This window comes from Stegodyphus dumicola, chromosome 2 (genome assembly GCF_044657685.1).
Source record: "Stegodyphus dumicola isolate Sdum_Otavi_A_Nest chromosome 2, ASM4465768v1".
Classification (NCBI taxonomy): Eukaryota; Metazoa; Arthropoda; class Arachnida; order Araneae; family Eresidae; genus Stegodyphus; species Stegodyphus dumicola.
In genome coordinates, this window is record NC_140769.1 from 250793889 (window position 1) to 250806980 (window position 13092).

The 13092-nt window shown below is 34.5% G+C and overlaps 1 protein-coding gene across 1 annotated transcript in view; it reads right to left on the bottom strand.

Annotated features, from left to right (window-relative positions):
* LOC118198853 (histone-lysine N-methyltransferase SMYD3-like) overlaps window positions 1–12851 on the bottom strand; it is an 89606-nt gene extending 76755 nt beyond the window's left edge. The window contains exons 1-2 of the mRNA XM_085812012.1: window positions 12670–12851; window positions 2690–2753 (exon numbers count right to left, since the gene is read on the bottom strand). Of these exons, the coding sequence (XP_085668138.1) occupies window positions 2690–2753; window positions 12670–12788 (183 nt within the window). The 5' untranslated portion in view covers window positions 12789–12851. The remainder of the gene's footprint in view (window positions 1–2689; window positions 2754–12669) is intronic.
* Window positions 12852–13092: the final 241 nt, after the last annotated feature.

The window sequence follows — 13092 nt, forward strand, 5'->3', positions numbered from 1 at the left end:
AAGAATAAGAATTTTGTACTTGTTAATAGTATTTTAATTTTTACTCATAATCAAGGGCGTAGCCTGAATTTCCATAAAGGCGTGCTTCAGAACACCAAATGTTTCGAAAATTATATTAACAAATGAAAATTAGAATGACATGTATTGGAAAGTTGAATATTGTTTTTGGGTATTAATACATTGTTTATTCAAGATCTTATTTGAAGGGGTTTTATTATTCATATTAGTGTTCCGCCAAATATAAAATTATATATGTAGTGGTCCGTGAAGTTCTAAGGGTTGACGACCGCTGCTTTACATGACCCACATAACCTCTGCATGACCTAGATTTAATTTCTTTAATACGAGTATTATACAGCCAACTCATATCAATTAGCCACGCAGAAAGCTATACACTGACTACCAATAAGTATTTGGACACCTATGCAAATGACGATATCTGCGGTCCTAAGGTACGTCACGAACTCCGCCTGTATATATCGCGTAGGAAACAGCATCAGCTTTAGTCGCATGCAATATGCCTCGCAGTTCGGAGCTCTCTGATTTTGAGAAAGGTATAATTATCGGGTATCACAAATGTGGTCGATCCTTGAGGGACATTTCTACCGATCTGAAGTACCCAAAATCGACAGTGGCCTATGTGATTAAGAAGTGGAAGGTGAGCGGTGATTGTCAGAATGTGCCCCGAGTCCGCAGACCAACGAAACTGGGAGATAGAGACCGACGAGTGCTGTCCAGAGAAATTCGGAAGAACCGCACCCAACCGATGCCCCTCATCCGCGAGGAGTTTCAACAGGCATCCGGGAGTATTGTTTCAATGAATACTATCCGTAAGGAAGCACATCTGCTTGGTTTTCATGGTCGTGCTGCTGCCCATAAGCCTTTGATCACAAAGTCCAACCGCGCTGCTCGGTTAATGTGGTGCAAAGCACATCGAAATTGGACCGTAGATCAGTGGAAACGGGTTCTTTGGAGTGACGAATCAAGGTTCACCCTTAACCGTTCGGATGGCAGGGTCTGGGTCTGGCGTCTACCTGGAGGCCAGAATGCATTGTGCCAACAGTCAAGTTCGGCGGAGGTGGAATTATGGTCTGGGGGTGTTTTTCCTGGTCTGGGCTGGGATCCTTAGGCCCCATTCATGGTAAGCTCAACTCCGATGCCTACTGCACTATTTTGGATGACAATGTGCTTCCTACGTTGTGGTAGTATTACGGGTTGGACCCCTGTTACTTTCAGGACGACAACCCAGTTGTCATGTTTCGACGTTAACCAAGGTTTGGTATGGTGCCAATGGAGTTCATCGAATGGACTGGCCTGCCCAGATTCCAGACCTGAACCCTATCGAGAACCTCTGGAACAAGTTGCATCGCCGAACTCAGGGGTGCACTACCCGTGCAAAATCGGTGAAGGAACTTCTATGTCTTTTCCAAGCCGAGTGGAAGAAAATACCACTAGCTGTCATACAAAGACTTGTGGAAAGTATGCCCTGGAGGGTTGGTTCACGCTGTAATTAACTCTCGTGGAGGCTCTACCAACTATTGATTTTGAATAAAGTTAGTTTTTCTTTTCTATCACAGGTGTCCAAATACTTATTGGTAGTCAGTGTGGTTTTCTGTTAAAAGACAAATATAGTTTTTTTAATTTTATTTTTTCTGTTTTATATTTCGAATAACGTTTTATTGTTAAAAATATAATGATAGGGTACTATTCGGTTTTGAGGGCCGTAAAAAATCGCCAAGCTATTTTGATGTCAGTGCTGCCAAAAATAATTGCAGCAACCCTAACTCAAGAAAGGAAGTATAATCGTAAATAACTATCTAAGATTGATGTTTTAATTTAGATGAAAGGTTAACTTTTTTGTTATTATAATTTATATATAAAAGGCTAAACATGACTGAATGGAAGCATAACAGTAAATAACTATTCAGATCATTATTATAATTTAGTATATAAAAAATGCTAACCATAACTGAATGGATGCCTGCATCGCTATTTCGCTACCGAATTATCGCTAAAGCATAATGTCATCTCGCTGGTTGTTCAAACATAATTTTCTATAATGAATGATGCCTTTTCTTTGAAACCATTCTTGGTAAAGTTCAGAATCGCCCACTTATTTGTTTGCCGCTTTTTACAAGGGTAAAAACAATTGAATTTTTGTCAGTTTTTTTTTTTTTTACTTTTTAAGTGACAATAGGTCGATGTGTACAGAGATAAAGGGTGTGCGCAGTGCCATTTTTGTGCAATTCTGGGATTTTTTTTAAGTGAAAATAAGTCGATGTGTACATGGATACCGAGTATGTGCAATTCTTAAAAACGCGTCAAGCAGTGAGTGATTCTGAACTTTACCCAAAATTCTATCGCAGACTTTTCGTCATGGGCAATTCCCAATTTGTTAAATCGATAGGATATCAAAAAAGGATTTCAAAATTAAACTAGTATTTCAATGGGGTCTTAAGAAATATAGAACTATATAAACTTACGCAATCTGAAATCAACGCGTACGCTAGATCTGGCATACTGTTAAATGGGCGCATTTGCTATATTTGGCGCTTTTGCGCATACATTTTCGCTGCAATTTTTTTTACGGCTTTCAAAACGGAATAGTACCAATGAAGTTTCGTAAATAAACGAATTTCAAACTAAATACTAAAATCTACTTAGAGAAGTTGTATATCAGATACTTCACCTGACAACTTTTGCTGCAGTATCTAGTTACACGACAACATCCACAAAATTTCAGAGGCCCCCGCCTGAAATGAAAATTACATAATTAAAGAATACAAGAACAGGAAATAAAAAAAAAGTGCTAAATACTATAAATTACTTTACTTTTATAATCATATCTGTTCTTTAGTGGTTTCACTAAAATGAACAATATTTTCAGCAAATTTGTTTGTTTTTGAGTGTTCAAGCCTTTTTTCTTATAATTACCCATTGAAAAAAATGCTTATATTTCAGTTGAACAACACAAAATTATTAACATATGTCTGCCTTTGCATAATATTAACGAATATAAATACAGGATCGGCCACTTGCTAAACTCATTAGTTAAACCAGCCGCATATTACGTTTAAATTTCCAGATCGAATTTTTCCAAAACGAACACATACTAATCAATAGAAAAACCGTCTGTTATTAAATTCATCTTAGCTGCTTATAAAACTCGAATACGCAAAATAGCAATTCTCCGCCCACCTGTAAATAATGTACCTAATGTGTTTATTTAGCATTCTTAATTTTGTATCTTATTCATTTATTGTACTGAGTATTTCTTAAATTCACTAGTTTTATTCACATTCTTAACTCATTTTATGACTCACACTTAGTCACGCCTTTACCGGGCCGGTTACTTGCTTCACTTCGGTTACACGCCTTTACTGGTCTTCCTATTCTTTATCCGTCTTTGCTCCTCCTTACGGCGGACATTATGTGAAGATAGTTCTATGTTATTGTGTCCATCTGGCATAAATTTCATTGAGCCAGGTAAACTACTGATCTCAGTGGTATTCTGGCTATAAGTTATCAGTCATCCATAACTGAATGGATGCCTGCATCGCTATTTCGCTACCGAATTATCGCTAAAGCATAATGTCATCTCGCTGGTTGTTCAAACATAATTTTCTATAATGAATGATGCCTTTTCTTCGAAACCATTCTCGGTAAAGTGCAGAATCGCCCACTTATTTGTTTGCCCCTTTTTACAGGGGTAAAAACAATTGAAATTTTGTCAAATTTTTTTTTTTTTACTTTTTAAGTGACAATAGGTCGATGTGTACATAGATAAAAGGTATGCGCAGTGCCATTTTTGTGCAATTCTGGGATTTTTTTTTAAGTGAAAATAAGTCGATGTGTACATGGATACCGAGTATGTGCAATTCTTAAAAACGCGTCAAGCAATTCTCCAGTGCTAGAATTTCCAACTTATATCCATCGAGGCTTTTCGTTGTCCATCCATTTAACATGTTGTGGACCATGGGTTTGTGGACCATGGGTTTACCTTTCTCACGTAGTACATTAATAAAATGGTTCTGCTTGAAAAAAATTCCTACCTCCTTCCTGTCCATGCACTTGTGAGATATTGTTTTCAGAGTTCGTTGTTCTCACGGCATTTCAGAGAGACAGAATTTCATTACGTAAAGGTTAAGAGAAAACAATCCTCGAAAGCAGGGTTTTTTAAACTTTTTGTTTTGAGGACCCCATAATATTTACGAAAATTTTTTGGACCCACCCGCATAAGCACAGCGCAAATCTGACACACGTAAGTTGAAACTATCGGTTTCTTAACTTGCACTGTAATAAACTATTGTAGTTTTAGGTTATTAACTTTAATTTTTTAAAGTAAAATGTACGTTTTTATTATAAAAAAATGCGCCGACGATTCCCAATTAGGGTCGCGACCCACAGTTTAAGAAATACTGCTCTAAAGGCACTGTAAATATGCGGTTAATACCAGCTGACAGGAAATGGAATTGCAACTTCTGTATCCCATTTAAGGTTTCTACATTCAAAAACGTCATTTTAGGATAGACACGTAACGCTTCGGAGAGAAAAAACGTTCACGAAATCCTTCTTACCACCACCAGAACGGAAAATTCTAAATGGAAAAAGTCTGTGAATGGTAATTATAGGCTGCAAAAAGCAATGAATAGAATATACTGGTCAAGAAAACAGACAAGGGGCAATCTTTCTGCTAGCTAGAAACATAACTTTTAAAATTTGAATAAATCACTGAAAGAAACATTTTCAAAATCTGTTGCATTCATCTAGTAACATGTCAATAATTTGGAATATGTAAAATGTACCATATGAAAATTAATATAGAAGTTTTTTATTCTCGTATTTACTGCGTGAGAAAGACTAAACTGACTTTACCCTTTTTTTGGGGGGGGAAGGGGGGCTTCGTTATTTCTCAGAAGAGAAGCGCATTCATAAACTGTGACAAATTCACTGCCTAAATTCCGTAATTGCATTCCTCCGAAAACAGTCGAGTAATATACATATTCCTAAAATGGAATGTTTGATCGCATAGTTTATAAGAGCGTACTTTTCTGGTAGATCTGATTAAAAGAATTCATAAAATTTTCGACATCTGTTTATCATCTTTCAGTTCTATAATTCATTATATTTTCGACATCTATTTATCATTTCTAAGTGTGTCTGACGTGGAAGGTTTTCAGCATCACTAATCAGGCTAGAATGTTTATTTTTGCATGTTACGACGCATAGCTCATTTGATTTATACAACAGAAGAATAAAAGTTTTTGCACGCATAAAAAAACGCCTGACATTTATGCTTTAAACCTTTTCCCTACGTTCTTTATCAGAATTATCTGAACTATGGCTATAGATGATTGCAACTGAATCCTGCTTTCAGCAGTTTTTTTTTTTTTTTTTTTTTTTTAATAGCCCAGAAAGGCTATTAATTTCGTTTTGCAATTTTGCGTTGAAAACATTAAATGCCCGTTTCACTTTTCAAATTGTTGCCACTACATATTATCGCCCTGAATTATATTTTAAAGAAATCAAATAATGAAGAATTTGCATACATGAATGTACGTTTCACTGTCAGAAAACAACGGTACCTAGAGTTATCAAATTTTGAATGACGTAATTCTTCACTCGAATATGTACATCTGAAAGCAGAAACTTGGAATCAGGAATTTGTTTTATTACCTACTTCATATTTTGTAAATCTTTTAACGAATTTTTGATTAACAAACTCAACGATTTCAAAGCGAGCAATGGCAACACTGTACGAAAAAAAAAATATTTTTATCTTCAGCGCGCGAGATTGTGTATCGGAAATTCTAAAGCTGCTCTTTTTAAATTATTTTGTGATACTGCTGTAGAATTTTAATTTTCTGGTTTAAGTGCGAGGAACATGACATTAAATACATGAAGGTAACGTATAAAACGTTAAAAACAGACCTTTTTCACGTAATATAAAATCTGAATTTTTTTTTTGGGGGGGGGTCACACTTTCACATCGGAGGTAAGAAATTACGCTATCTGGAAAAAACAGACGTGAAGAGAGAGATTTAAAGCGGAATGAAAGAACGAGTTTGAAGAAAACGGGGAAACCAATGTCTGTTATGTGAGGTAGTAACACTGTCACAGTTCACGGCCAATAACCCTGAGCGACATTATGAATCAAAGCATATTACAACAATTTTCTGCTGGTTGAGAGTCAAAACGAATTCAAAAATTGTCTAAAAAAGCAAAATTAAATATAAACAAATCTAGATTATGTCAACTTTTATTAAAGAGGCAAATGTAACAATGGAGGCCGGATTATTTATTGCTTTCAATACCGCTCAGGTTAAACGCTCTTACACTGGTTCAAAAAAGAAATATTTTAGAAGTAATTTCTGCTTTAGATCCCGAAAACAAAAAACTACTCAAATTAATTCAACAAATACCTGCATCTAGACGTACCATGGAAAAGGAAATTTCTGTTATTTCCGATAATGTCATAAGTAACTTACAAAAAAAAAAAAAAAAAAAAAAATTAACGAACCACTCAGTATTGAGTCTGGGCCTTAGACCAGTGGTCTTCAGACTTTGATGACTCACAGAACCCTTAGGACTATCAGATTTTTTTTTCAGGGAACCCCATTCTAACCTTAGAAAAATATATCTTAAAATAATATAGGTCCTATAGTTGCAACGGTAAGCGGCAGTTATGGATAAAATCGTCAAGTAACAACAAACTCATAATATATGTGCTTTCGTTTCATGTAACCGTGATTGATTCTCGATAAGCTGCATTTTATGACGAAGAATGATATAAATTAACTCTTACTGCTGCATTTTTTTCTCGCATTTGAAAACAAATCATTAAAATTTGGATTCTTCAACAGAACCGCAAGTAGCGGATTATTTTCAAAGTTACGGATCCTGGTATAAAAAACGTGTGTATTGATGAATACAATACGGTCAGTTAAATACGGCCGATAAAAATGAGCAACAGATTGAAAAAATTACTTGTGATAAGTTTGTTTTCTCAGCAGAGCTTCTGGTAAAATCGGAAGGCGTAATAAAATAGTAGAAACAGACGAAAACATTTTCATAAACAGCAAAAATGAAGCAACGAAGAGGGTAGAATATTCATTGTTTTAAATAAAAGGCATTTGGCCAACTTTCGAACGATGGTAGGCAACTTTAATGGTCGACGGGATAATACGTAAGTATCATAACATTTAAAGTAGATCAATATATTTTAAGTGCTTTATGTAAAGGCAATTAATAAAAAGTATTTTTATTAAACAATTTTAACGTAAAATTAATGTAATTATAATAGTATTAACTCGTGCTCTAGATGTCACCTACCACTGCCTCATATTTAATCACAACGGATATGCCTGCAGTTGTTTTTACACTGACTATCGAAGCTAGCTCTACTCATGTTATCTGCTATCGCATTTATTAATCTGCATTTAATTTGTCTCTGTGTTGTTTTTTTGGTTTCCACATACGCTGAGAAATATTTTTCACTTTATGTTGTTCCGAACGCCATTATGGTTACAGCTGTATCAGAAATTTCCAGGTATTCCGCATGAATCTACAACAAAAGTTTAAGAGCTCCTCTTAACTTAAATTTGGATTTTAACGTAGAACGTGTTGATATGACAATAACTTATTCCCTTCCTTCATTAGCTGGCCTTCTCGTTTATCGTAGTATACGAACGAATTTTTGTATCTAGTATTTTTCTATTTTCTAGTATTCTTTGTATCTGATATTTTTGTATTTTTGTATAGTACGAATTTTCGTATTTTCTTTCTTCTGCGAAATATTCTTTAATATTTTTCTTCAATTGAAAAAAGTGCTCCACTGTAAAATTTAAAGCATTGTTGTCATAATTCAATTCATTACAAAAACTTGATTTTTGCAAAGCCAGTGTATGTCATTATTCTCTTTGACAGTATGATGACCATATGGTACGTTTTAAAACCAATCTGTAACTAAATGTATCCTCATATTTTTTAGTTAATAAATACTAGTGCGACAGTCAACTAGTATGGATGGCCAATAATTTTCATCTTCAATTTTTATTTCGAGTCACGGATCCCTGGTGTTTGAATAGCGGAACCCCGGGTTCTGCAGAAAACAGTAAAAGATCACTGCCTAAAAATAATCTACGGACAAATCACAACTAGATATGTTCATCCATGTACCAAATAATCCAGAAGTGAATGAAGAACTTCTACATTTTATTGCACTCAAGGAAACAACTCCAGGTGTAGATATAAAAAAACACCCTTGGATACCGTACTTGGAAGACATTTTGTACCGGTTAAAAATTTTTATCTGCGTCGCTACTGACGGACTTACCGACAGTTCATTCCATTCAAGAAATAGAAAACTGTGAGTCTCCAGATAATTTAGTACAGCTTGAACAATGGACTTGCCTCAGGTGAACGGGCAAGCGAAATTTTAGATACACATTTAAAAACTAATTGCGATAGTTATAACTATCACCACAATTATCAAACTATTAAAACTGAAAGTTATAACTTTCAATTTTGAAACATCGTAATCATGCATTATACATAACTTTCAACTAATTACTTTACACAAAGTTCAAACTTATGTAAGGCATCCAAAGATAAATCTGTATAATAGGTTGAATCTGATAGCCTCCTTAAAGAAATCAGTTTAAAATTTTATGTATGACTTCGTGGAATTTAATACTGCAAGAAAAAGAAACGGCAAATAACGCTTTGAAATCAAAATCTATAAAATTTTCCACGCTTATAGAGGGATTAACATAGCATTGAGTACTGGCGAATGGGCTGGCTGCATGTTTATTAATCGTTTTCTTGACGTGAAACGTAACTACCAGTTTGTTTCCCTTAGAAAATTCTTTACGAAAGCATGCCTGTCCATAAGCATGCCTGTCCATAAGAAATAGCTCTAGCACATTATAATGGTGAATTAAGACGTAACTGGAGGATTACCTTTTTCTTTATGAAAAAGAAGAGAAAATATTTTTGAGAAAGGTGAAAATTTTTTCTTTTAAGATGAAGATATTAACAGAATATGAAGAAAGTTAAAAATCAAAGACTGATAAATTTGACTGTCCAAATTAATGTACACGATAACTAATTAATAGACAGATATTTATTACGACTTAAATGAAGCCATAAAAAATTATACGAGCTTGCTCTCGATTTCTAGTTTCAAACTTGTGAAGAATTATTGACATTGGATTTACGAACGCGGACTGCGGAACGCGAATTTTCTTATACGCGTTTTTTTTTCAAGTGTCTCAATTTAACATGTGTCTCAAGGCAAGAAGAATATGAATTATACGCGGTATACTGTGCACCGTATCCGCCACGTTCCGATAGTCCTCTTTGATTATTGCTTTGAAAATTCATTTTCTAAAAAGTCAAAAATCACTTTAAAAAGCGAAACGTTAGCTTAAAAGTCCTTCTAATTCTCGATAATCCTCTAGGACACGGCACTGAAACCCTCACAACATTTCATTCAAATATAGAGATTTTATTTTTTCTACCGAGCACTTCTTCCAGAGCCAGATTTACGTATAAGCTACACAAGCTGCAGCTTAGAGGCCCCCCAATTGAAAATATAGTATAAATAGTATTAAAATATATTATAAAAGACTTATGAAGAGCCCCATATCTCAAACAGCTCAGGGCCTTATCAAGTCTAAATCTAGACCGGATTACTTCCTTAAAACCATGGAATCATTAAAACATTCAAAGCCTATTACGTCATTCATGTTTACATCTCTCCAAATAAAGCACTGCAAGGAAAGCACGAGACAGTAACAGCATTTTGGAAGCAATTCAACGTAAGACACTTGTATGGAAATGATCCCGTGGGAACAAGTGAATTCATCAACAATGTATGTTTGCTAGCATCAGCGATGGCAAAGAAGATGCCGACATTTTTAAAGATTTCGAACGATTGAAAATGAAGACAAGAAAATCATACGAATTACAATAGCAACAGGCGGCGAATTATTTTCATGTATGTAAAAATGAAAAATTAAAGAATTTGTTGAGAATGACGATCGTGAAATGACAAATGAAGAATTCGATGACGGTGAAAGCTGCACTAGCGACGAAAATAGCCTTTACCGGTAAGGTATTTCTCCCGCCTTCTTAACATGCTTTCGGAGTTAAGTGGTCAGGAAGCTCGACGCGTATTCGAGAGGTCCGTGGTTCGAGTCCCGGCGAAGGCGTTGCGATGAAGGCGTCTCTACCAAACGTACAAAATGTTGGAAAAGACACAGGTACTGTCTGATTTTGTAATGGATATTGACTGAAATGAAGAAAGAAGAAGGCACTTTATGAAAGGCACTTTGCATTCCTTACAGCGAAACTTTTATTGACTTGGCTCAGACGTTGTTCCATATAAATATCACCAGCTATTTATAAAAAAAGAATCATGTACCAGCTATTTGAAGGGAAAAAAAACTATATTATGTACCTCTCTTTTACGAAGTAACAGAAATCATTTCAATTAACGTTTCTTTCATTTTTTCCGTTTAATTACAAGAAAATGGCGGTTTCTAGCCGCCAAGACGGGATAGTTATTAATGACTGACTGCCGTATTGGAGGGCCCGTTTCGAATCCCGGAAAAGACATGACTGTTTGTATGTGGATTATGCTTCGCGCACAATATATAGCGACCCAAACGTCCTCTCGGTGGTAGGATGCTAGGGTTTGGTGGCAGGGAAGAGGGGTGAGAGACCCTTAGACCACCACCCGGGGTTCTCTCTCCTAAAATTGGGGTGCACGACATCTATTCTCTTTGAGGCTCTGTCACCTATTCTTCCATGAAATTTGGACTCGGAAATAACAACAATAACACTGACGTAACAGCTGAAATAAAAATGAACATATAATCTGCCTCGGCTGCCACGTTTGCTGCTAATTTCTGGATCATTAATATCCACGTCTACAACATATTTATATATATGTATGTAATAATACAAACAAAGTAACTGAAGAGCAGGAGGACGAAATTGGAGGCGAATGTAAATTAAATCTTCTGTTTTATTTTGAGCAACATGTTACGGCTCACAGGCCCAAAGGAGAAAGGGCTTACATTTTTGATAAGATTTGCAGCAAAAAAAAAAAAAAAAAAGCAGACAGACTGCAGTCCACCTGAGGTTAAGCGTATAAAGAAAGTGCGTAATGTTCAGGATGAAATCTTCTCAAAGCATTTTGATTAGATAGTTAATGATACTGTAAAATTATTATTGGCTGCTTGAGTTTTAGTTCAATTTACATCACCAGAATTACGTAAGAGTCATATGACATAAGATTTTTCTCGAAATGACGCAGTGCAAGTAGATGTTGCTATTTTTAGAACAGTGAAGGGAAATTAATTTACGTTGCTAATTTAATCTTTTACATATTCTTTATTTTTCTTAGATGTATATGTATGTAAACATATTCATAACAAAACAAAAATACGTGCAAAATAAAATCCAATGATAAGTATACAACATTTGACTGAAACCTCCGCCTTCGAAAATTTATGTATAAACTTATGTATATTCATCCAATTCATCCAATCTTAAAACTAACACAACTCCTATAAAAATACAACTCATTCTGTACACTAATAGAAAAGATAATGGTAAAACGTAGCTGCTAACAGTTGTACATACGTCTGCACGAAAATTAAGAACTTTTAAGGACTATGAATTAAAAAAATTAAGAACTATCACCAAATGAGAACTGAATAACTTCAAGTAATTATCTGAGCAACCAACTTTGTTATTACCATTCCAAGAATAAAGCAGAAATGTATGAAAGATGCATTATTATTAAACATAATCTAATACATAATAATAAAATATAACTGTAAAACAAATTTGAGGATATGTTTTTTCTAAAATTTATCAACTAATTAACATTAAATTACGAAAATAAATTCCTGAAATGTCCTATTTTAAACTTATAATAGTCACATTAAAGACAATGACAAAATTTTGTAAGTTTCCGTATGCTACCTTTACATAATTTATACGCCAATAAACAATAGTTTATTTATGTATTTATGTATTATTTACTTATGTACACTGTTAATAATTACCTAAATCATAAACTTTACCTTGATAGGAATGGAGCCGGCCGTACTATCAATATATCGTATCATGTGCAATCAATAGAAAATGCAACACCACAAAACCTAATATATACGTACTTTTTTAATTTTTATATTCAACGTATGTCTCAACTTATGCTTTCTTTAACTACTTAAATAAACAAAAATGTATATTATTTTTCATATTAAACTGATACAGGATATTTTGAGTTTTTTTCACGCAAAAGCTATATACGTAGCTTATTACATACATTCCTCACAGAACAGTTATTTCGGCAATAATTTTTATGCACAAAAATTGGAAGAAAACCTCCCCGAAAACTTCAAACAGCATGTATTAGTTTTGATCAATTTCATCTGCAACATTTTATAACTAGAAATTTCATAATTATCAGAACATATTACAAGTCAATAATTTCTCTAAACCTGAGCATAATTTGTCACTGAAAGAATTTTCGTACCTACTCTATCTTACGTCATTACAGAAATAATACAATATTCTCTCTTTCTATACAGATAAGTATCAATATCCATCTTTCGTAAGCTTAATTTTAAGATAAAGCTAATAAAAAATTACCTTGATAGACAATATCCGCATATATGCTTTTGTACGCCTTTTTGAATACATGAGATGAACGGTTTACCAGTGTAAATTACATCTCCAGGATAATAATAATCAATTTTTTCATCAGCCATAACTGAGGTACCGCGTTTGTAAGTGCGACTGACGCTATGTGTACGACTAAATGAAAAGTTTCGGTTTGCAAAGCAGACAGAGAACTATGACGTAGCTTCTCCAGGAGTGGTTGAAACAACGCTGATTTATGGGATAGGAAAGAAAACTGTCATCGGAAACATTATGCGTAAAAAAAAATCAAAGGATTTGGACTTTATTTCTGACGGTATCTGCCGCAATGATTATTAAGACCATTCTGGCGTTTTCAAGCATTCGATGTGATACTTTTCAAATCATTTCGCATAAGAAGAGCCTGTTTTCAAA